Here is a 26,049-nt window from a genome sequence, read left to right as displayed (position 1 = left end):
GCGACGTTTTGAGGGTAAAATGATGGCTGTAGAGCAAACACTGTGGACACAGCAGCAGTTGAAAGAGAAGTGTTTAAGATCAATCTTGGCAGAGTGAGAGACAGAGCTCGTTAGGCAGGCAGGTGTGAGCCTGGTTGCTATAGTGACTGCACCCAATGGCTCCATACACACAGCGCACAGACATGCACCTCACTTTTGCTGCTTAAAATGAACAGAAAAGTCAGGTCGAAACAAATCGCTCCCAAATGAAAAGTACAGGTCCTATTGACAAAATTCTTTCACCGTGAGCGGCAGCAATGTCCAGTCTACCTAATTCTCAGTTTTCATGCTTGTGGAGTTTATTATATGGACGTGGTGACAGTGTAAAGACAGCCTGTACTTCTGGTTTTCAAACGAACCTTCTGAGCCATTTTAACATTAGAGTCTATGGAGGAGTTGGAGGGAGGAGGCTGTGCATTGGTGACATTTATGAAAGAACCATAACACCTAGTACAATAGTAAACACATTGGATGAAAGAAGACAGCGATGGCTACGTTTTGAGGGTAAAATCATACCTGTAGACCAAACACCGTGGACACAGCAGCAGTTTTAAAAATATTTTAAGATTAATTTTTTGCTCCTCTCACTCTAGCAGTTGAGCTGTCTCACTCTAGCCCCAACATTCCGTCCCATACACACCCATTATAAACTCTGAAACGGCTGAAAAAACATCATGAAACTTAAACTGGAACTGAAGAAAAGTATAATAGATATTGAAAAGATAAATACAAGTTGAATAGTTGAATGTCTTGTCTTCGTTTTAAAGTTTGAATGGTGGCTCTATGTCAACGTATGTTAAAGTAGATACAGTTTGAAAATGAGTAAGTTGAATGAGGATTTGAAGGGTCTCCCCATTGAAATACATGGGAAATTTTTGTTGAAAAAAGTTGAATAATTTTAAAAATATAAATTTTAAAAATGAGAAAAATAGAAGCAGTCATGTCCTAATGAAGAGGAATCTAACGGTGTTTGAATGGTTTTTCTAAGTTGAACGGTTTTGAAGGAGTAGCATTACAAAAAACGTACGGAATAGATAAAATATAATAACTAGAAAGTGCATTTTCTGAAGAAACTGCAGTGTGAATGCTTGAATCTGAATATATGCACTGAAAAGAATTAATTGCTGAATTTTAAGTTAAAAATGTTGAATGAGATGAAAAATACAGAAATTTTCACCTGAAAACAAAAGTGCTGAACTGCTAAAAGCTGACAAGCACAGAGAAGAAGTTGGAAAATAGCTAAAAATGTTTTAAATATAAATTAGAAAAACCTAAGTAATGAGAACAGAAAATTTAGAGTCAGAAAACATCTGAATGAATATTAAAAGTTCATATTCTTTGAATCACTGAATGACTAAAATGTGATCCCTCCACTTGGATCCACACAGTTTAAAAACTTTACATCTCTGAGCTTTGAAAGACACAGTGTTGGAAAGAGAAGAACGATGGCGACGTTTTGAGGGTAAAATGATGTCTGTAGAGCAAACACTGTGGACACAACAGCAGTTGAAAGAGAAGTGTTTAAGATGAATCTTGGCACAGTGAGAGAGAGAGAGCTCATTAGGCAGGCAGGTGTGAGCCTGGTTGCTATAGTGACTGCACCCAATGGCTCCATACACACGCACAGACATGCACCTCACTTTTGCTGCTTAAAATGAACAGAAAAGTCAGCCCCAAACAAATCCTTCCCAAATGAAAAGTACATGTCGTATTGACAAAATTCTTTCACCGTGAGCGGCAGCAATGTCTAGTCTACCTAATTCTCAGTTTTCATGCCTGTGGAGTTTATTATATGGACATGGTGACAGTGTAAAGACAGCCTGCTCTTCTGATTTTCAAAGGAACTTTCTGAGCCACTTTAACATTGGAGTCTATGGAGGAGTTGGAGGGAGGAGGCTGTGCTTTGGTGACATTTATGAAAGAACCATAACACCTAGTACAATAGTAAACACATTGGATGAAAGAGGACAGCGATGGCTACGTTTTGAGGGTAAAATCATACCTGTAGACCAAACACCGTGGACACAGCAGCAGTTTTAAAAATATTTTAAGATTAATTTTTTGCTCCTCTCACTCTAGCAGTTGAGCTGTCTCACTCTAGCCCCAACATTCCGTCCCATACACACCCATTATAAACTCTGAAACGGCTGAAAAAACATCATGAAACTTAAACTGGAACTGAAGAAAAAGTATAATAGATATTGAAAAGATAAATACAAGTTGAATAGTTGAATGTCTTGTCTTCGTTTTAAAGTTTGAATGGTGGCTCTACGTCAATGTATGTGGAAGTAGATACAGTTTAAAGAGGAGTAAGTTGAAGGAGAATTTGAAGGGTCTCCCCATTGAAATACATGGGAAATTTTTGTTGAAAAAAGTTGAATAATTTTAAAAATATAAATGTTAAAAATGAAAAAAATAGAAGCACACCATTCCAAAAGAAGAGGAATCTAACGGTGTTTGAATGGTTTTTCTAAGCTGAACGGTTTTGAAGGAGTTAGCGTCCAAAAACGCGTCTGGAATAGATAGTGAAAAATAATAATAAAGAAACAGAAGAACAATACTGTGAATGCTTTTACAAGCATTCACACTAATTAGAAGAACAATACTGTGAATGCTTTTACAAGCATTCACACTAACTAGAAAGTGCATTTTCTGAAGAAACTGCAGTGTAAATGCTTGAATCTGAATGTATGCATTGAAATGAATTAATTGCTGAATTTTAAATTAAAAATGTTGAATGAGATGAAAAATACAGAAATCTGCACCTGAAAAAGAAAGTGCTGAACTGCTAAAAGCTGACATCCACACAGAAGAAGTTGGAAAAGAGCTGAAAATGTTTAAAATGCAAATTAGAAAAAGATGGGTAATGACTAAAGAAAATTTAGAGTCAGAAAACATCTGAATGAATATTAAAAGTTCATATTCTTTGAATCACTGAATGACTAAAATGTGATCCTCCACTTGGATCCACACCGTTTAAAAAGTTTAAAATCTGAGCTTTGAAAGACATGCTGTTGGAAAGAGAAGAACGATGGCGACGTTTTGAGGGTAAAATGATGGCTGTAGAGCAAACACTGTGGACACAGCAGCAGTTGAAAGAGAAGTGTTTAAGATCAATCTTGGCAGAGTGAGAGACAGAGCTCGTTAGGCAGGCAGGTGTGAGCCTGGTTGCTATAGTGACTGCACCCAATGGCTCCATACACACGCGCACAGACATGCACCTCACTTTTGCTGCTTAAAATGAACAGAAAAGTCAGGTCGAAACAAATCGCTCCCAAATGAAAAGTACAGGTCCTATTGACAAAATTCTTTCACCGTGAGCGGCAGCAATGTCCAGTCTACCTAATTCTCAGTTTTCATGCTTGTGGAGTTTATTATATGGACGTGGTGACAGTGTAAAGACAGCCTGTACTTCTGGTTTTCAAACGAACCTTCTGAGCCATTTTAACATTAGAGTCTATGGAGGAGTTGGAGGGAGGAGGCTGTGCATTGGTGACATTTATGAAAGAACCATAACACCTAGTACAATAGTAAACACATTGGATGAAAGAAGACAGCGATGGCTACGTTTTGAGGGTAAAATCATACCTGTAGACCAAACACCGTGGACACAGCAGCAGTTTTAAAAAATATTTTAAGATTAATTTTTTTGCTCCTCTCACTCTAGCAGTTGAGCTGTCTCACTCTAGCCCCAACATTCCGTCCCATACACACCCATTATAAACTCTGAAACGGCTGAAAAACATCATGAAACTTAAACTGGAACTGAAGAAAAGTATAATAGATATTGAAAAGATAAATACAAGTTGAATAGTTGAATGTCTTGTCTTCGTTTTAAAGTTTGAATGGTGGCTCTATGTCAACGTATGTTAAAGTAGATACAGTTTGAAAATGAGTAAGTTGAATGAGGATTTGAAGGGTCTCCCCATTGAAATACATGGGAAATTTTTGTTGAAAAAAGTTAAATAAAATTAAAAATATAAATGTTAAAAATGAGAAAAATAGAAGCAGTCATGTCCAAAAGAAGAGGAATCTAATGGTGTTTGAATGGTTTTTCTAAGTTGAACGGTTTTGAAGGAGATACAGTACAAAAAACGTACGGAAGAATAAAATATAACTAGAAAGTGCATTTTCTGAAGAAACTGCAGTGTGAATGCTTGAATCTGAATGTATGTACTGAAATGAATTAATTGCTGAATATTAAGCCAAAAATGTTGAATGAGCTGGAAAATACAGAGTTTTTAACCTGAAAACAAAAGTGCAGAACTTTTGAAAGCTGATGTTCACACAGAAGAAGTTGGAAAATAGCTGAAAAGTTTTTAAATTAAAATTTGGAAAACCTAAGAAATGAGAACAGAAAATTTAGAGTCAGAAAACATCTGAATGAATATTAAAAGTTCATATTCTTTGAATCACTGAATGACTAAAGTGTGATCCCTCCACGTGGATCCACACAGTTTTAAAGGTTTACATCTCTGAGCTTTGAAAGACACGGTGTTGGAAAGAGAACAACGATGGCGACATTTTGAGGGTAAAATGATGGCTGTAGAGCAAACACTGTGGACACAGCAGCAGTTGAAAGAGAAGTGTTCAAGATGAATCTTGGCAGAGTGAGAGAGAGCTCGTTAGGCAGGCAGGTGTGAGCCTGGTTGCTATAGTGACTGAGCCAGGGGCTCCATACACACGCACACAGACATGCACCTCACTTTTGCTGCTTAAAATGAACAGAAAAGTCAGCCCCAAACAAATCCTTCCCAAATGAAAAGTACATGTCGTATTGACAAAATTCTTTCACCGTGAGCGACAGCAATGTCTAGTCTACCTAATTCTCAGTTTTCATGCCTGTGGAGTTTATTATATGGACGTGGTGACAGTGTAAAGACAGCCTGCTCTTCTGATTTTCAAAGGAACTTTCTGAGCCATTTTAACATTGGAGTCTATGGAGGAGTTGGAGGAGGAGTCTGTGCTTTGGTGACATTTATGAAAGAACCATAACACCTAGGACAATAGTAAACACATTGGATGAAAGAGGACAGCGATGGCTACGTTTTGAGGGTAAAATCAGACCTGTAGAGCAAACGCTGCAGACACAGCAGCAGTTTTAAAAATATTTTAAGATTAATTTTTTCGCTCCTCTCACTCTAGCAGTTGAGCTGTCTCACTCTAGCCCCAACATTCCGTCCCATACACACCCATTATAAACTCTGAAACGGCTGAAAAATCATCATCATGAAACTTAAACTGGAACTGAAGAAAAGTATAACAGATATTGAAAAGATAAATACAAGTTGAATAGTTGAATGTCTTGTCTTCGTTTTAAAGTTTGAATGGTGGCTCTATGTCAACGTATGTTGAAGTAGATACAGTTTGAAAATGAGTAAGTTGAATGAGGATTTGAAGGGTCTCCCCATTGAAATACATGGGAAATTTTTGTTGAAAAAGTTGAATAAAATTAAAAATATAAATGTTAAAAATGAGAAAAATAGAAGCAGTCGTGTCCAAAAGAAGAGGAATCTAATGGTGTTTGAATGGTTTTCTAAGTTGAACGGTTTTGAAGGAGATACAGTACAAAAAAGCGTCGGAATATATAATAAAATATAATAATAATAATAATAATAAAGATTAGAAGAACAATACTGTGAATGCTTTTACAAGCATTCACACTAACTAGAAAGTGCATTTTCTGAAGAAACTGCAGTGTGAATGCTTGAATCTGAATATATGCATTGAAAAGAATTAATTGCTGAATTTTAAGTTAAAAATGTTGAATGAGATGAAAAATACAGAAATTTTCACCTGAAAAGAAGAGTGCTGAACTGCTAAAAGCTAACATCCACACAGAAGAAGTTGGAAAAGAGCTGAAAATGTTATAAATGTAAATTAGAAAAAGATGAGTAATGAGAAAAGAAAATTTAGAGTCAGAAAACATCTGAATGAATATTAAAAGTTCAAATTCTTTGAATCACTGAATGACTAAAATGTGATCCCTCCACTTGGATCCAAACAGTTTAAAAACTTTACATCTCTGAGCTTTGAAAGACATGCTGTTGGAAAGAGAAGAACGATGGCTTCGTTTTGAGGGTAAAATGATGGCTGTAGAGCAAACACTGTGAACACAGCAGCAGTTGAAAGAAGTGTTTAAGATGAATCTTGGCACAGTGAGAGACAGAGCTCGTTAGGCAGGCAGGTGTGAGCCTGGTTGCTATAGTAACTGCACCCAATGGCTCAGTACACACGCACACAGACATGCACCTCACTTTTGCTGCTTAAAATGAACAGAAAAGTCAGGCCGAAACAAATCGCTCCCAAATGAAAAGTACAGGTCCTATTGACGAAATTCTTTCACCGTGAGCGGCAGCAATGTCCAGTCTACCTAATTCTCAGTTTTCATGCCTGTGGAGTTTATTATATGGACGTGGTGACAGTGTAAAAACACCATGCTCTTCTGATTTTCAAACGAACCTTCTGAGCCATTTTAACATTAGAGTCTATGGAGGAGTTGGAGGGAGGAGGCTGTGCTTTGGTGACATTTATGAAAGAACCATAACACCTAGTACAATAGTAAACACATTGGATGAAAGAGGACAGCGATGGCTACGTTTTGAGGGTAAAATCATACCTGTAGAGCAAACGCTGCGGACACAGCAGCAGTTTTAAAAAAGATTTTAAGATTAATTTTTTCGCTCCTCTCACTCTAGCAGTTGAGCTGTCTCACTCTAGCCCCAACATTCCGTCCCATACACACCCATTATAAACTCTGAAACGGCTGAAAAAACATCATGAAACTTAAACTGGAACTGAAGAAAAAGTATAACAGATATTGAAAAGATAAATACAAGTTGAATAGTTGAATGTCTTGTCTTCGTTTTAAAGTTTGAATGGTAGCTCTATGTCAACGTATGTTGAAGTAGATACAGTTTGAAAATGAGTAAGTTGAATGGGGATTTGAAGGGTCTCCCCATTGAAATACATGGGAAATTTTTGTTGAAAAAAGTTGAATAAAATTAAAAATATAAATGTTAAAAATGAGAAAAATACAAGCAGTCATGTCCTAAAGAAGAGGAATCTAATGGTGTTTGAATGGTTTTTCTAAGTTGAACGGTTTTGAAGGAGATAGAGTACAAAAAACGTACGGAATAGATAAAATAGAATAAAGATTAGAAGAACAATACTGTGAATGCTTTTACAAGCATTCACACTAATAACTAGAAAGTGCATTTTCTGAAGAAACTGCAGTGTGAATGCTTGAATCTGAATATATGCGCTGAAATGAATTAATTGCTGAATTTTAAGTTAAAAATGTTGAATGAGATGAAAAATACAGAAATTTTCACCTGAAAACAAAAAAGCTGAACTGCTAAAAGCTGCCATCCACAGAGAAGAAGTTAGAAAACAGCTGAAAATGTTTTAAATGTAAATTAGAAAAACCTAAAAAATGAGAAAAGACTATTTAGAGTCAGAAAACATCTGAATGAATATTAAAAGTTCATATTCTTTGAATCACTGAATGACTAAAATATGGTCCCTTCACTTGGATCCACACAGTTTTAAAGGTTTACATCTCTGAGCTTTGAAAGACACGCTGTTGGAAAGAGAAGAACGATGGCTTCATTTTGAGGGTAAAATGATGGCTGTAGAGCAAACACTGTGGACACAGCAGCTGTTGAAAGAGAAGTGTTCAAGATGAATCTTGGCAGAGTGAGAGAGAGCTCGTTAGGCAGGCAGGTGTGAGCCTGGTTGCTATAGTGACTGAGCCAGGGGCTCCATACACACACACACAGACATGCACCTCACTTTTTTGCTGCTTAAAATGAACAGAAAAGTCAGCCCCAAACAAATCCTTCCCAAATGAAAAGTACATGTCGTATTGACAAAATTCTTTCACCGTGAGCGCAGCAATGTCTAGTCTACCTAATTCTCAGTTTTCATGCCTGTGGAGTTTATTATATGGACGTGGTGACAGTGTAAAGACAGCCTGCTCTTCTGATTTTCAAAGGAACTTTCTGAGCCACTTTAACATTGGAGTCTATGGAGGAGTTGGAGGAGGAGGCTGTGCTTTGGTGACATTTATGAAAGAACCATAACACCTAGTACAATAGTAAACACATTGGATGAAAGAGGACAGCGATGGCTACGTTTTGAGGGTAAAATCATACCTGTAGATCAAACGCTGTGGACACAGCAGCAGTTTTAAAAAAGATTTTAAGATTAATTTTTCGCTCCTCTCACTCTAGCAGTTCAGCTGTCTCACTCTAGCCCCAACATTCCGTCCCATACACACCCATTATAAACTCTGAAACGGCTGAAAAACATCATGAAACTTAAACTGGAACTGAAGAAAAAGTATAACAGATATTGCAAAGATAAATACAAGTTGAATAGTTGAATGTCTTGTCTTCGTTTTAAAGTTTGAATGGTAGCTCTATGTCAACGTATGTTGAAGTAGATACAGTTTAAAGAGGAGTGAGTTGAATGAGAATTTGAAGGGTCTCTCCATTGAAATACATGGGAAATTTTGTTGAAAAAAGTTGAATAAAATTAAAAATATAAATGTTATAAATGAGAAAAATAGAAGCAGTCATGTCCTAAAGAAGAGGAATCTAATGGTGTTTGAATGGTTTTTCTAAGTTGAACGGTTTTGAAGGAGATAGAGTACAAAAAACGTACGGAATCTATAATAAAATATAACTAGAAAGTGCATTTTCTGAAGAAACTGCAGTGTGAATGCTTGAATCTGAATATATGCGCTGAAATGAATTAATTGCTGAATTTTAAGTTAAAAATGTTGAATGAGATGAAAAATACAGAAATTTTCACCTGAAAACAAAAAAGCTGAACTGCTAAAAGCTGCCATCCACAGAGAAGAAGTTAGAAAACAGCTGAAAATGTTTTAAATGTAAATTAGAAAAACCTAAAAATGAGAAAAGACTATTTAGAGTCAGAAAACATCTGAATGAATATTAAAAGTTCATATTCTTTGAATCACTGAATGACTAAAATACGGTCCCTTCACTTGGATCCACACAGTTTTAAAGGTTTACATCTCTGAGCTTTGAAAGACACGCTGTTGGAAAGAGAAGAACGATGGCTTCATTTTGAGGGTAAAATGATGGCTGTAGAGCAAACACTGTGGACACAGCAGCTGTTGAAAGAGAAGTGTTCAAGATGAATCTTGGCAGAGTGAGAGAGAGCTCGTTAGGCAGGCAGGTGTGAGCCTGGTTGCTATAGTGACTGAGCCAGGGGCTCCATACACACGCACACAGACATGCACCTCACTTTTGCTGCTTAAAATGAACAGAAAAGTCAGCCCCAAACAAATCCTTCCCAAATGAAAAGTACATGTCGTATTGACAAAATTCTTTCACCGTGAGCGGCAGCAATGTCTAGTCTACCTAATTCTCAGTTTTCATGCCTGTGGAGTTTATTATATGGACGTGGTGACAGTGTAAAGACAGCCTGCTCTTCTGATTTTCAAAGGAACTTTCTGAGCCACTTTAACATTGGAGTCTATGGAGGAGTTGGAGGGAGGAGGCTGTGCTTTGGTGACATTTATGAAAGAACCATAACACCTAGTACAATAGTAAACACATTGGATGAAAGAGGACAGCGATGGCTACGTTTTGAGGGTAAAATCATACCTGTAGATCAAACGCTGTGGACACAGCAGCAGTTTTAAAAAGATTTTAAGATTAATTTTTTCGCTCCTCTCACTCTAGCAGTTCAGCTGTCTCACTCTAGCCCCAACATTCCGTCCCATACACACCCATTATAAACTCTGAAACGGCTGAAAAACATCATGAAACTTAAACTGGAACTGAAGAAAAAGTATAACAGATATTGCAAAGATAAATACAAGTTGAATAGTTGAATGTCTTGTCTTCGTTTTAAAGTTTGAATGGTAGCTCTATGTCAATGTATGTTGAAGTAGATACAGTTTAAAGAGGAGTGAGTTGAATGAGAATTTGAAGGGTCTCTCCATTGAAATACATGGGAAATTTTGTTGAAAAAGTTGAATAAAATTAAAAATATAAATGTTATAAATGAGAAAAATAGAAGCAGTCATGTCCTAAAGAAGAGGAATCTAATGGTGTTTGAATGGTTTTTCTAAGTTGAACGGTTTTGAAGGAGATAGAGTACAAAAAAACGTCACGGAATCTATAATAAAATAGAATAATAAAGATTACAACAACAATACTGTGAATGCTTTACAAGCATTCACACTAACTAGAAAAGTGCATTTTCTGAAGAAACTGCAGTGTGAATGCTTGAATCTGAATGTATGCACTGAAATGAATTAATTGCTGAATTTTGAGTTAAAAATAAAAATGTTGAATGAGCTGGAAAATGCAGATTTATTAAACTGAAAACAAAAGTGCAGAACTTTTGAAAGCTGATGTTCACACAGAAGAAGTTGGAAAATAGCTGAAAAGTTTTTAAATTAAAATTTGGAAAACCTAAGAAATGAGAACAGAAAATTTAGAGTCAGAAAACACCTGAATGAATATTAAAAGTTCATATTCTTTGAATCACTGAATGAGTAAAGTGTAATCCCTACACTTGGATCCACACACTTTTAAAGGTTTACATCTCTGAGCTTTGAAAGACATGCTGTTGGAAAGAGAAGAACGATGGCTTCTTTTGAGGGTAAAATGATGGCTGTAGAGCAAACACTGTGGACACAGCAGCAGTTGAAAGAGAAGTGTTTAAGATGAATCTTGGCACAGTGAGAGACAGAGCTCGTTAGGCAGGCAGGTGTGAGCCTGGTTGCTATAGTAACTGCACCCAATGGCTCAGTACACACGCACAGAGACATGCACCTCACTTTTGCTGCTTAAAATGAACAGAAAAGTCAGGCGAAACAAATCGCTCCCAAATGAAAAGTACAGGTCCTATTGACGAAATTCTTTCACCGTGAGCGGCAGCAATGTCCAGTCTACCTAATTCTCAGTTTTCATGCCTGTGGAGTTTATTATATGGACGTGGTGACAGTGTAAAGACACCATGCTCTTCTGATTTTCAAAGGAACTTTCTGAGCCACTTTAACATTGGAGTCTATGGAGGAGTTGGAGGGAGGAGGCTGTGCTTTGGTGACATTTATGAAAGAACCATAACACCTAGTACAATAGTAAACACATTGGATGAAAGAGGACAGCGATGGCTACGTTTTGAGGGTAAAATCATACCTGTAGAGCATACGCTGCGGACACAGCAGCAGTTTTAAAAAGATTTTAAGATTAATTTTTTCTCCTCTCACTCTAGCAGTTCAGCTGTCTCACTCTAGCCCCAACATTCCGTCCCATACACACCCATTATAAACTCTGAAACGGCTGAAAAAACATCATGAAACTTAAACTGGAACTGAAGAAAAAGTATAACAGATATTGAAAAGATAAATACAAGTTGAATAGTTGAATGTCTTGTCTTCGTTTTAAAGTTTGAATGGTAGCTCTATGTCAACGTATGTTGAAGTAGATACAGTTTGAAAATGAGTAAGTTGAATGAGGATCTGAAGGGTCTCCCCATTGAAATACATGGGAAATTTTTGTTGTTGAAAAAGTTGAATAATTTTAAAAATATAAATGTTATAAATGAGAAAAGTAGAAGCAGTCATGTCCAAAAGAAGAGGAATCTAACGGTGTTTGAATGGTTTTTCTAAGTTGAACGGTTTTGAAGGAGATAGAGTACAAAAAACGTACGGAATCTATAATAATAAAATAGAACTAGAAAGTGCATTTTCTGAAGAAACTGCAGTGTGAATGCTTGAATCTGAATGTATGCACTGAAATGAATTAATTGCTGAATTTTGAGTTAAAAATAAAAATGTTGAATGAGCTGGAAAATGCAGATTTATTAAACTGAAAACAAAAGTGCAGAACTTTTGAAAGCTGATGTTCACACAGAAGAAGTTGGAAAATAGCTGAAAAGTTTTTAAATTAAAATTTGGAAAACCTAAGAAATGAGAACAGAAAATTTAGAGTCAGAAAACACCTGAATGAATATTAAAAGTTCATATTCTTTGAATCACTGAATGACTAAAATGTGATCCCTCCACTTGGATCCACACAGTTTAAAAACTTTACATATCTGAGCTTTCAAAGACACTCTGTTGGAAAGAGAACAACGATGGTGACGTTTTGAGGGTAAAATGATGGTTGTAGAGCAAACACTGTGGACACAGCAGCAGTTGAAAGAGAAGTGTTTAAGATGAATCTTGGCAGAGTGAGAGACAGAGCTCATTAGGCAGGCAGGTGTGAGCCTGGTTGCTATAGTGACTGCACCCACTGGCTCCATACACACGCGCACAGACATGCACCTCACTTTTGCTGCTTAAAATGAATAGAAAAGTCAGGCCGAAACAAATCGCTCCCAAATGAAAAGTACAGGTCCTATTGACAAAATTCTTTCACCGTGAGCGGCAGCAATGTCCAGTCTACCTAATTCTCAGTTTTCATGCCTGTGGAGTTTATTATATGGACGTGGTGACAGTGTAAAGACAGCCTGTACTTCTGGTTTTCAAACGAACCTTCTGAGCCATTTTAACATTAGAGTCTATGGAGGAGTTGGAGGGAGGAGGCTGTGCATTGGTGACATTTATGAAAGAACCATAACACCTAGCACAATAGTAAACACATTGGATGAAAGAGGACAGCGATGGCTACGTTTTGAGGGTAAAATCATACCTGTAGAGCAAACGCTGCGGACACAGCAGCAGTTTTAAAAAAGATTTTAAGATTAATTTTTTCGCTCCTCTCACTCTAGCAGTTCAGCTGTCTCACTCTAGCCCCAACATTCCGTCCCATACACACCCATTATAAACTCTGAAACGGCTGAAAAACATCATGAAACTTAAACTGGAACTGAAGAAAAGTATAACAGATATTGAAAAGATAAATACAAGTTGAATAGTTGAATGTCTTGTCTTCGTTTTAAAGTTTGAATGGTAGCTCTATGTCAACGTATGTTGAAGTAGATACAGTTTGAAAATGAGTAAGTTGAATGAGGATTTGAAGGGTCTCCCCATTGAAATACATGGGAAATTTTTGTTGAAAAAAGTTGAATAATTTTAAAAATATAAATGTTATAAATGAGAAAAATAGAAGCAGTCATGTCCAAAAGAAGAGGAATCTAATGGTGTTTGAATGGTTTTTCTAAGTTGAACGGTTTTGAAGGAGATAGATGCCAAAAAACGTACGGAATATGATATAATAATAATAAAGACTAGAAAATGCATTTTCTGAAGAAACTGCAGTGTGAATGCTTGAATCTGAATGTATGCACTGAAATGAATTAATTGCTGAATTTTAAGTTAAAAATGTTGAATGAGATGAAAAATACAGAAATTTGTACCTGAAAACAAAAAAGCTGAACTGCTAAAAGCTGACAACCACAGAGAAGAAGTTGGAAAAGAGCTGAAAATGTTTTAAATGTAAATTAGAAAAACATAAGAAATGACAAAAGACTATTTAGAGTCAGAAAACATCTGAATGAATATTAAAAGTTCATATTCTTTGAATCACTGAATGACTAAAATGTGATCCCTCCACTTGGATCCACACAGTTTAAAAACTTTACATATCTGAGCTTTGAAAGACACGCTGTTGGAAAGAGAAGAACGATGGCTTCGTTTTGAGGGTAAAATGATGGCTGTAGAGCAAACACTGTGGACACAGCAGCTGTTGAAAGAGAAGTGTTCAAGATGAATCTTGGCAGAGTGAGAGAGAGCTCGTTAGGCAGGCAGGTGTGAGCCTGGTTGCTATAGTGACTGAGCCAGGGCTCCATACACACACACACAGACATGCACCTCACTTTTGCTGCTTAAAATGAACAGAAAAGTCAGGCCGAAACAAATCCTTCCCAAATGAAAAGTACATGTCGTATTGACAAAATTCTTTCACCGTGAGCGGCAGCAATGTCTAGTCTACCTAATTCTCAGTTTTCATGCCTGTGGAGTTTATTATATGGATGTGGTGACAGTGTAAAGACAGCCTGCTCTTCTGATTTTCAAAGGAACTTTCTGAGCCACTTTAACATTGGAGTCTATGGAGGAGTTGGAGGAGGAGGCTGTGCTTTGGCGACATTTATGAAAGAACCATAACACCTAGTACAATAGTAAACACATTGGATGAAAGAGGACAGCGATGGCTACGTTTTGAGGGTAAAATCATACCTGTAGATCAAACGCTGTGGACACAGCAGCAGTTTTAAAAAGATTTTAAGATTAATTTTTTTCGCTCCTCTCACTCTAGCAGTGCAGCTTTCTCACTCTAGCCCCAACATTCCGTCCCATACACACCCATTATAAACTCTGAAACGGCTGAAAAAACATCATGAAACTTAAACTGGAACTGAAGAAAAAGTATAACAGATATTGAAAAGATAAATACAAGTTGAATAGTTGAATGTCTTGTCTTCGTTTTAAAGTTTGAATGGTGGCTCTATGTCAACGTATGTTGAAGTAGATACAGTTTAAAGAGGAGTGAGTTGAATGAGGATTTGAAGGGTCTCCCCATTGAAATACATGGGAAATTTTGTTGAAAAAAGTTGAATAAAATTAAAAATATAAATGTTATAAATGAGAAAAATAGAAGCAGTCATGTCCTAAAGAAGTGGAATCTAACGGTGTTTGAATGGTTTTTCTAAGTTGAACGGTTTTGAAGGAGATAGACTACAAAAACGCACGGAATATATAATAAAATATAATAATAATAATAATAATAAAGATTAGAAGAACAATACTGTGAATGCTTTTACAAGCATTCACACTAATAATAAAGATTACAACAACAATACTGTGAATGCTTTTACAAGCATTCACACTAATAATAAAGATTAGAAGAACAATACTGTGAATGCTTTTACAAGCATTCACACTAATAATAAAGATTAGAAGAACAATACTGTGAATGCTTTTACAAGCATTCACACTAACTAGAAAGTGCATTTTCTGAAGAAACTGCAGTGTGAATGCTTGAATCTGAATGTATGCACTGAAATGAATTAATTGCTGAATTTTGAGTTAAAAATAAAAATGTTGAATGAGCTGGAAAATGCAGATTTATTAAACTGAAAACAAAAGTGCAGAACTTTTGAAAGCTGATGTTCACACAGAAGAAGTTGGAAAATAGCTGAAAAGTTTTAAATTAAAATTTGGAAAACCTAAGAAATGAGAACAGAAAATTTAGAGTCAGAAAACACCTGAATGAATATTAAAAGTTCATATTCTTTGAATCACTGAATGAGTAAAGTGTAATCCCTCCACTTGGATCCACACACTTTTAAAGGTTTACATCTCTGAGCTTTGAAAGACATGCTGTTGGAAAGAGAAGAACGATGGCTTCTTTTTGAGGGTAAAATGATGGCTGTAGAGCAAACACTGTGGACACAGCAGCAGTTGAAAGAGAAGTGTTTAAGATGAATCTTGGCACAGTGAGAGACAGAGCTCGTTAGGCAGGCAGGTGTGAGCCTGGTTGCTATAGTAACTGCACCCAATGGCTCAGTACACACGCACAGAGACATGCACCTCACTTTTGCTGCTTAAAATGAACAGAAAAGTCAGGCCGAAACAAATCGCTCCCAAATGAAAAGTACAGGTCCTATTGACGAAATTCTTTCACCGTGAGCGACAGCAATGTCCAGTCTACCTAATTCTCAGTTTTCATGCCTGTGGAGTTTATTATATGGACGTGGTGACAGTGTAAAGACACCATGCTCTTCTGATTTTCAAAGGAACTTTCTGAGCCACTTTAACATTGGAGTCTATGGAGGAGTTGGAGGGAGGAGGCTGTGCTTTGGTGACATTTATGAAAGAACCATAACACCTAGTACAATAGTAAACACATTGGATGAAAGAGGACAGCGATGGCTACGTTTTGAGGGTAAAATCATACCTGTAGAGCATACGCTGCGGACACAGCAGCAGTTTTAAAAAGATTTTAAGATTAATTTTTTCGCTCCTCTCACTCTAGCAGTTCAGCTGTCTCACTCTAGCCCCAACATTCCGTCCCATACACACCCATTATAAACTCTGAAACGGCTGAAAAACATCATGAAACTTAAACTGGAACTGAAGAAAAAGTATAACAGATATTGAAAAGATAAATACAAGTTGAATAGTTGAATGTCTTGTCTTCGTTTTAAAGTTTGAATGGTAGCTCTATGTCAACGTATGTTGAAGTAGATACAGTTTGAAAATGAGTAAGTTGAATGAGGATCTGAAGGGTCTCCCCATTGAAATACATGGGAAATTTTTGTTGAAAAAGTTGAATAATTTTAAAAATATAAATGTTATAAATGAGAAAAGTAGAAGCAGTCATGTCCAAAAGAAGAGGAATCTAACGGTGTTTGAATGGTTTTCTAAGTTGAACGGTTTTGAAGGAGATAGAGTACAAAAACGTCACGGAATCTATAATAATAAAATAGAATAATAAAGATTACAACAACAATACTGTGAATGCTTTTACAAGCATTCACACTAATAATAAAGATTAGAAGAACAATACTGTGAATGCTTTTACAAGCATTCACACTAATAATAAAGATTAGAAGAACAATACTGTGAATGCTTTTACAAGCATTCACACTAACTAGAAAGTGCATTTTCTGAAGAAACTGCAGTGTGAATGCTTGAATCTGAATGTATGCACTGAAATGAATTAATTTCTGAATTTTAGGTTAAAAATTTTGAATGAGATGAAAAATACAGAAATTTTCGCCTGAAAACAAAAGTGCTGGACTGCTAAAAGCTGACATCCACAGAGAAGAAGTTGGAAAATAGTTGAAAAGTTTTTAAATTAAAATTTGGAAAACCTAAGAAATGAGAACAGAAAATTTAGAGTCAGAAAACATGTGAATGAATATTAAAAGTTCATATTCTTTGAATCACTGAATGACTAAAGTGTAATCCCTCCACTTGGATCCACACACTTTTAAAGGTTTACATCTCTGAGCTTTGAAAGACATGCTGTTGGAAAGAGAACAACGATGGCTTCGTTTTGAGGGTAAAATGATGGCTGTAGAGCAAACACTGTGGACACAGCAGCAGTTGAAAGAGAAGTGTTTAAGATGAATCTTGGCAGAGTGAGAGAGAGCTCGTTAGGCAGGCAGGTGTGAGCCTGGTTGCTATAGGGACTGCACCCATTGGCTCCATACACACGCACACAGACATGCACCTCACTTTTGCTGCTTAAAATGAACTGAAAAGTCAGGCTGAAACAAATCCTTCCCAAATGAAAAGTACAGGTCGTATTGACGAAATTCTTTCACCGTGAGCGACAGCCACATCTAGTCTACTGAATTCTCAGTTTTCATGCCTGTGGAGCTTATTATATGGACGTGGTGACAGTGGAAAGACACCATGCTCTTCTGATTTTCAAACGAACCTTCTGAGCCATTTTAACATTAGAGTCTATGGAAGAGTTGGAGGGAGGAGGCTGCGCTTTGGGGACATTTATGACAGAACCATAACACCTAGTACAATAGTAAACACATTGGATGAAAGAGGACAGCGATGGCTACGTTTTGAGGGTAAAGTCATACCTGAAGAGCAAACACCGTGGACACAGCAGCAGTTTTAAAAATATTTTAAGATTAATTTTTTTGCTCCTCTCACTCTAGCAGTTCAGCTGTCTCACTCTAGCCCCAACATTCCGTCCCATACACACCCATTATAAACTCTGAAACGGGTGAAAAACATCATGAAACTTAAACTGGAACTGAAGAAAAGTATAATAGATATTGGAAAGATAAATACAAGTTGAATAGTTGAATGTCTTGTCTTCGTTTTAAAGTTTGAATGGTGGCTCTATGTCAACGTATGTGGAAGTAGATACAGTTTGAAAATGAGTAAGTTGAATGGGGATTTGAAGGGTCTCCCCATTGAAATACATGGGAAATTTTTGTTGAAAAAAGTTGAATAAAATTAAAAATATAAATGTTATAAATGAAAAAAATACAAGCAGTCATGTCCAAAAGAAGAGGAATCTAACGGTGTTTGAATGGTTTTCTAAGTTGAACGGTTTTGAAGGAGATAGAGTACAAAAACGTCACGAATATATAATAATAACTAGAAAGTGCATTTTCTGAAGAAACTGCAGTGTGAATGCTTGAATCTGAATATATGCACTGAAAAGAATTAATTGCTGAATTTTAAGTTAAAAATGTTGAATGAGATGAAAAATACAGAAATTTGCACCTGAAAACAAAAGTGCTGAACTGCTAAAAGCTGACAAGCACAGAGAAGAAGTTGGAAAATAGCTGAAAATGTTTTAAATGTAAATTAGAAAAACCTAAGTAATGAGAAAAGAAAATTTAGAGTCAGAAAACATCTGAATGAATATTAAAAGTTCATATTCTTTGAATCACTGAATGACTAAAATGTGATCCCTCCACTTGGATCCACACAGTTTTAAAGCTTTACATCTCTGAGCTTTGAAAGACACAGTGTTGGAAAGAGAAGAACGATGGCGACGTTTTGAGGGTAAAATGATGTCTGTAGAGCAAACACTGTGGACACAGCAGCAGTTGAAAGAGAAGTGTTTAAGATGAATCTTGGCACAGTGAGAGAGAGAGAGCTCGTTAGGCAGGCAGGTGTGAGCCTGGTTGCTATAGTGACTGCACCCAATGGCTCCATACACACGCACAGACATGGACCTCACTTTTGCTGCTTAAAATGAACAGAAAAGTCAGGCCCAAACAAATCCTTCCCAAATGAAAAGTACAGGTCCTATTGACGAAATTCTTTCACCGTGAGCGGCAGCAATGTCCAGTCTACCTAATTCTCAGTTTTCATGCCTGAGGAGTTTATTATATGGACGTGGTGACAGTGTAAAAACACCATGCTCTTCTGATTTTCAAACGAACCTTCTGAGCCATTTTAACATTAGAGTCTATGGAGGAGTTGGAGGAGGAGGCTGTGCTTTGGTGACATTTATGAAAGAACCATAACACCTAGGACAATAGTAAACACATTGGATGAAAGAGGACAGCGATGGCTACGTTTTGAGGGTAAAATCATACCTGTAGACCAAACACCGTGGACACAGCAGCAGTTTTAAAAATATTTTAAGATTTATTTTTTTGCTCCTCTCACTCTAGCAGTTGAGCTGTCTCACTCTAGCCCCAACATTCGTCCCATACACACCCATTATAAACTCTGAAATGGGTGAAAAACATCATGAAACTTAAACTGGAACTGAAGAAAAGTATAATAGATATTGAAAAGATAAATACAAATTGAATAGTTGAATGTTTTGTCTTCGTTTTAAAGTTTGAATGGTGGCTCTATGTCAACGTATGTGGAAGTAGATACAGTTTTTAAAATGAGTAAGTTGAATGAGGATTTGAAGGGTCTCCCCATTGAAATACATGGGAATTTTTTGTGTTGAAAAAGTTGAATAAAATTAAAAATATAAATGTTAAAAATGAGAAAAATAGAAGCAGTCATGTCCAAAAGAAGAGGAATCTAATGGTGTTTGAATGGTTTTCTAAGTTGAACGGTTTTGAAGGAGATACAGTACAAAAAAGCGTGCGGAAGAATAAAATATAATAACTAGAAAGTGCATTTTCTGAAGAAACTGCAGTGTGAATGCTTGAATCTGAATGTATGCACTGAAATGAATTAATTGCTGAATTTTAAGTTAAAAATGTTGAATGAGATGAAAAATGCAGAAATCTGCACCTGAAAACAAAAAAGCTGAACTGCTAAAAGCTGACAAGCACAGAGAAGAAGTTGGAAAATAGCTGAAAATGTTTTAAATGTAAATTAGAAAAACCTAAGTAATGAGAAAAGAAAATTTAGAGTCAGAAAACATCTGAATGAATATTAAAAGTTCATATTCTTTGAATCACTGAATGACTCAAATCTGATCCTTCCACTTGGATCCACACAGTTTAAAACCTTTACATCTCTGAGCTTTGAAAGACGCAGTGTTGGAAAGAGAACAACGATGGCGACGTTTTGAGGGTAAAATGATGGCTGTAGAGCAAACACTATGGACACAGCAGCAGTTGAAAGAGAAGTGTTTAAGATGAATCTTGGCACAGTGAGAGACAGAACTCGTTAGGCAGGCAGGTGTGAGCCTGGTTGCTATAGTGACTGCACCCAGTGGCTCCATACACACGCACACAGACATGCACCTCACTTTTGCTGCTTAAAATGAACAGAAAAGTCAGGCCCAAACAAATCCTTCCCAAATGAAAAGTATAGGTCGTATTGACAAAATTCTTTCACCGTGAGCGGCAGCAATGTCTAGTCTACCTAATTCTCAGTTTTCATGCCTGTGGAGTTTATTATATGGACGTGGTGACAGTGTAAAGACAGCCTGCTCTTCTGATTTTCAAAGGAACTTTCTGAGCCACTTTAACATTGGAGTCTATGGAGGAGTTGGAGGGAGGAGGCTGTGCTTTGGTGACATTTATGAAAGAACCATAACACCTAGTACAATAGTAAACACATTGGATGAAAGAGGACAGCGATGGCTACGTTTTGAGGGTAAAATCATACCTGTAGATCAAACGCTGTGGACACAGCAGCAGTTTTAAAAAATTTTTAAGATTAATTTTTTCGCTCCTCTCACTCTAGCAGTTCAGCTTTCTCACTCTAGCCCCAACATTCCGTCCCACACACACCATTATAAACTCTGAAACGGCTGAAAAACATCATGAAACTTAAACTGGAACTGAAGAAAAGTATAACAGATATTGAAAAGATAAATACAAGTTGAATAGTTGAATGTCTTGTCTTCGTTTTAAAGTTTGAATGGTGGCTCTATGTCAACGTATGTTGAAGTAGATACAGTTTAAAGAGGAGTGAGTTGAATGAGGATTTGAAGGGTCTCCCCATTGAAATACATGGGAAATTTTTGTTGAAAAAGTTGAATAAAATTAAAAATATAAATGTTATAAATGAGAAAAATAGAAGCAGTCATGTCCTAAAGAAGTGGAATCTAACGGTGTTTGAATGGTTTTTCTAAGTTGAACGGTTTTGAAGGAGATAGACTACAAAAAAACGTCACGGAATATATAATAAAATATAATAATAATAATAATAATAAAGATTAGAAGAACAATACTGTGAATGCTTTTACAAGCATTCACACTAACTAGAAAGTGCATTTTCTGAAGAAACTGCAGTGTGAATGCTTGAATCTGAATATATGCACTGAAAAGAATTAATTGCTGAATTTTAAGTTAAAAATGTTGAATGAGATGAAAAATACAGAAATTTGCACCTGAAAACAAAAGTGCTGAACTGCTAAAAGCTGACAAGCACAGGGAAGAAGTTGGAAAAGAGCTGAAAATGTTTTAAATGTAAATTAGAAAAACCTAAGTAATGAGAAAAGAAAATTTAGAGTCAGAAAACATCTGAATGAATATTAAAAGTTCATATTCTTTGAATGACTGAATGACTAAAATGTGATCCCTCCACTTGGATCCACACAGTTTTAAAGCTTTACATCTCTGAGCTTTGAAAGACACAGTGTTGGAAAGAGAAGAACGATGGCGACGTTTTGAGGGTAAAATGATGTCTGTAGAGCAAACACTGTGGACACAGCAGTAGTTGAAAGAGAAGTGTTTAAGATGAATCTTGGCACAGTGAGAGAGACAGAGCTCATTAGGCAGGCAGGTGTGAGCCTGGTTGCTATAGTGACTGAGCCAGGGGCTCCATACACACGCACAGACATGCACCTCACTTTTGCTGCTTAAAATGAACAGAAAAGTCAGGCCCAAACAAATCCTTCCCAAATGAAAAGTACAGGTCCTATTGACGAAATTCTTTCACCGTGAGCGGCAGCAATGTCCAGTCTACCTAATTCTCAGTTTTCATGCCTGTGGAGTTTATTATATGGACGTGGTGACAGTGTAAAAACACCATGCTCTTCTGATTTTCAAACGAACCTTCTGAGCCATTTTAACATTAGAGTCTATGGAGGAGTTGGAGGAGGAGGCTGTGCTTTGGTGACATTTATGAAAGAACCATAACACCTAGTACAATAGTAAACACATTGGATGAAAGAGGACAGCGATGGCTACGTTTTGAGCGTAAAATCATACCTGTAGACCAAACACCGTGGACACAGCAGCAGTTTTAAAAAATATTTTCAGATTAATTTTTTTCGCTCCTCTCACTCTAGCAGTTGAGCTGTCTCACTCTAGCCCCAACATTCCGTCCCATACACACCCATTATAAACTCTGAAACGGCTGAAAAAACATCATGAAACTTAAACTGGAACTGAAGAAAAAGTATAACAGATATTGAAAAGATAAATACAAATTGAATAGTTGAATGTTTTGTCTTCGTTTTAAAGTTTGAATGGTGGCTCTATGTCAACGTATATGGAAGCAGATACAGTTTGAAAATGAGTAAGTTGAAGGAGAATTTGAAGGGTCTCCCCATTGAAATACATGGGAAATTTTTGTTGAAAAAAGTTGAATAAAATTAAAAATATAAATGTTAAAAATGAGAAAAATAGAAGCAGTCATGTCCAAAAGAAGAGGAATCTAACGGTGTTTGAATGGTTTTTCTAAGTTGAACGGTTTTGAAGGAGATAGACTACAAAAAAGCGTCTGAATATATAAATAAAATATAATAATAATAATAATAATAAAGATTAGAAGAACAATACTGTGAATGCTTTTACAAGCATTCACACTAATAATAAAGATTAGAAGAACAATACTGTGAATGCTTTTACAAGCATTCACACTAATAATAAAGATTACAACAACAATACTGTGAATGCTTTTACAAGCATTCACACTAATAATAAAGATTACAACAACAATACTGTGAATGCTTTTACAAGCATTCACACTAATAATAAAGATTAGAAGAACAATACTGTGAATGCTTTTACAAGCATTCACACTAATAAAGATTACAACAACAATACTGTGAATGCTTTTACAAGCATTCACACTAATAATAAAGATTAGAAGAACAATACTGTGAATGCTTTTACAAGCATTCACACTAACTATGAATAATAACTAAGTTGTGTTATTCAGAAAAAAAGGAGGTAAGATTTGTGGAGGTAAGAAATGATAATTGAAAGGGTGTTTGGGCATATACTGAGATCATGAATGTAGTGCTGTCATGTCCTCTGAAAATGTGCAAGTCATAGTCTTGTGGCCTATAGAAGGTGTAGAAGGTGTAGGAGTAAAAAGATGATGCTTGGTAAGAGTTACAAACAATGAAAGAAAGAGAGAAGAATTATTGCCTCTAGGTTTATTATAAAGTAGAATGTTTATACAAGTATCTTATAGGGTGTTTTAAGCAGAAATAGATGGAATGAAAAATAAACAACAGAGCTTGTTCAAGAAAAAAATATTTGTCATAGCTAAAAAAAAATTCATCAAGCTAACAGAAACTGAAATATCAGAAAATAGAATATGAAATGATAAAATGGATAATGGTCATGTAAGCAGTCTACATTAAAGGCATGGACATTTAATATCAAAGAAAAGATTTCCTTCTTGCTCAGCTTGTATGGATTGACACCTGTGGGTTCATAACATTTCTGAGGATTGCATTGTTTTTTTGATCCACTTGAGTTGTTTCTCTGAGAGAAACGAGTAGACTCCAGGTTTTTTAATGTTACCACAACCTTCTCCGAAAGAAGTGACACCAACCAGCACTCCATCGCACACGAAAGGTCCTCCTGAATCCCCCTGACAAAATACCAAAAAGGTGTTGAGGTGGATGGATATTTTAATATTGATATTTACTTACTTACATACTTTCTATATACTTACTGGACAGGTATCAGCCTTTTTTTCACCATTTGAACCAGCACATATCATGTCACTGGTGATAACTGGGTTGTGGTTGTAATAATCACGAGAGTTGCATGTCTGTCTACTGACCACAGTCACATTGACAGACAGGAGAACATCTGATGTTTTGTTGTTTTCAGTTTTTCCCCATCCAGCCACCAGACACTTCCTTCCAGCTGGAGGGTCCTTGACAACTTTGGCTAACTGGAGACATTTTACTGTCTTGGTTAGCTTTACTGGTTTCTTCAACTGAAAAAAATATATATAAAAAGAAATATTACATATTGATAATGACTACATTACTTTTAGAGAGCTGGCCTTAAATTTTAGTATTTAGTATATATACACCAATGTTGTAAGGTTTTGAAACACCACTCATTTATTTGTATTCTGCTTGGAAAATCCAAACTAGGCACAGCAATTTATTCAAATATGTCCATACATGCACAGAAATAAATCATATAAGATTACAAACAAACTTGTTCACATTAATGCATCTCTCTTTTACTTGCATTTGGACAATTAATTATCACTTTACCTTGAGCAACATGAGGTCATTGCCCTTGATTGTCTGGTAATAGTCAGGATGAGGAAAACGTTTATCAACCTTTTGGACCTGCTTAGAAGTGAATTCTTTTTTCTTGAGTGAGTGTGCTCCCAGGGTCACCTTACTCATACTGTAGAAGAAAAAAAATGTATTAGTGAAAGTTCACTTATAACTTATAAACTTATTAATAGGTCAAATTAACCCTTTTAAATAAAACAATTATAACATTATCATAGCTGCACATATGTGTATTATTGTATATAGTTGGGTTATGGTTATTTTAGAGACATAGATAAAGCTGCACGGTGTTTTCCTCCAGGTGAATAAAGAATTTCAACGATAAATCATTTTTCAGTTATGAAATTTCTGAGTGCAGTCCCTTTCTATGACAGTGATTACCACGCTGTTTAAACATTTAATCTTTTTTTTCTCATTTGGATTATGGCCAACATCAATATTTATGTGCAATGCAGACAAATCTACTTGTGTTTTGCAGGCTTTTCTATAAAAACAACAGACAATATGTTTGATGCCAATTTGATTTGTATCTATGATAAGGAAATGAAGAAATTCTAAAAAATTAAAAAAAATATGACAATGACTAGTGCAAAATTCTCTGTGAAGATATTAATACCTACAAGAATATGGACAATCTATAAATAAAAAAGTAACAAACATTTTCCTTTTTCTTTTTCCTTCTGATCTCTTGTGAAATCTCTTTATGTATTATCTTTCACACTGTCAGTTAAAGATAAATATTGCAATATTGTGATTTGAAAAGCGTTCCTACTCTTTGCAGTGGGCAGCTGTCAGGACCCATTGTGGATCGATTAACGTCCCTCCACAGAAAGAATTTTTGCTTTTCACATGGGCCATGAAAGGCAACGAGTGTGGCTTGACTTCTTTCCCTCCAATAATCTCAGACCCACCACCTAAAACAAAAAGAAAACATCCATCACATAACAAACATCACATAACAGATGATGCAGTCAAAAACAGATGAGTGAAACAAACACTCTTCACCAACTGCTTTTGTAATGCCGACTATGCATTCTGCTTATTTAAATGAATGAGAAAATTGTCTACAAGTAAATTAAAGTACCATAGAAAATATTAATCACCTGGCTGGATGATCATGAGGAGCATGCATGAAACAAAAACAGTGAAATAACTCCGGCAGAACATTTTGCCCTGTGTCTCTCATAGATGTTGAATGCACTGAAACTGTGACGCTCAGCTTTACATAGAGAGCTGAAAGGATGTGGTCTGACAACTGAAATTAACAAGTCAGCAAAATGGGCTCCTAAACGCTTCTAAGGTTGTGATCAAATATATCATTACCAATCTTTACCCCATTCACCATCACCACCACCACCAACAACAACAACAACGACAAGAACACACACATATATACTTAACCACTTTTTGATCATGAGAAATCTGACTAGGTGTATTTCTCATGGATGAATACTTCATTGTCCTTGATTTGACTGTAAAACTAAACTTAGATTGTTGTAATTTTCATTCTGTGCTTTAAAAACTTCCACATTTCATGACATAGTGTCTGTGGTGAGGCATGGTCAGTGGTGCCGTGCGGACGCACCTGCACGGCATCCGCAATCACGCCTGCCGCCTGCCCCGTATTAAAAACACGGGGAAGCAGGGGTTGTTGTGAGTTGTGGTGTGATGA

General features: G+C 36.3%; 1 protein-coding gene across 1 annotated transcript; it reads right to left on the bottom strand.

Moving 5' to 3' along the window:
- Positions 1-23,257: 23,257 nt before the first annotated feature.
- LOC116312316 (granzyme A-like) lies at positions 23,258-25,554 on the bottom strand. The gene is made up of 5 exons (XM_031729711.2): positions 25,481-25,554; positions 25,150-25,291; positions 24,351-24,489; positions 23,792-24,061; positions 23,258-23,707 (listed from the first exon to the last, which is right to left on the bottom strand). Exons 1-5 carry the CDS (start codon positions 25,542-25,544, stop codon positions 23,546-23,548), a joined length of 777 nt encoding a protein of 258 aa, XP_031585571.2. The 5' UTR covers positions 25,545-25,554; the 3' UTR covers positions 23,258-23,545.
- Between the last annotated feature and the right edge of the window lie 495 nt (positions 25,555-26,049).

This window comes from Oreochromis aureus, linkage group 12 (genome assembly GCF_013358895.1).
Source record: "Oreochromis aureus strain Israel breed Guangdong linkage group 12, ZZ_aureus, whole genome shotgun sequence".
Classification (NCBI taxonomy): Eukaryota; Metazoa; Chordata; class Actinopteri; order Cichliformes; family Cichlidae; genus Oreochromis; species Oreochromis aureus.
This window is presented reverse-complemented; position numbering and strand designations above follow the sequence as displayed.

Excerpts from the sequence above, each read along its gene's own strand:
- LOC116312316 (XM_031729711.2), bottom strand. The coding sequence starts at position 25,544 with ATGTTCTGCCGGAGTTATTTCACTGTTTTTGTTTCATGCATGCTCCTC. Across the intron at positions 25,292-25,480 it reads CCTCATGATCATCCAGCCAG|GTGGTGGGTCTGAGATTATT; the intron begins GTGATTAATATT and ends TTTTTGTTTTAG. Across the intron at positions 23,708-23,791 it reads AAAAGGCTGATACCTGTCCA|GGGGATTCAGGAGGACCTTT; the intron begins GTAAGTATATAG and ends GTATTTTGTCAG.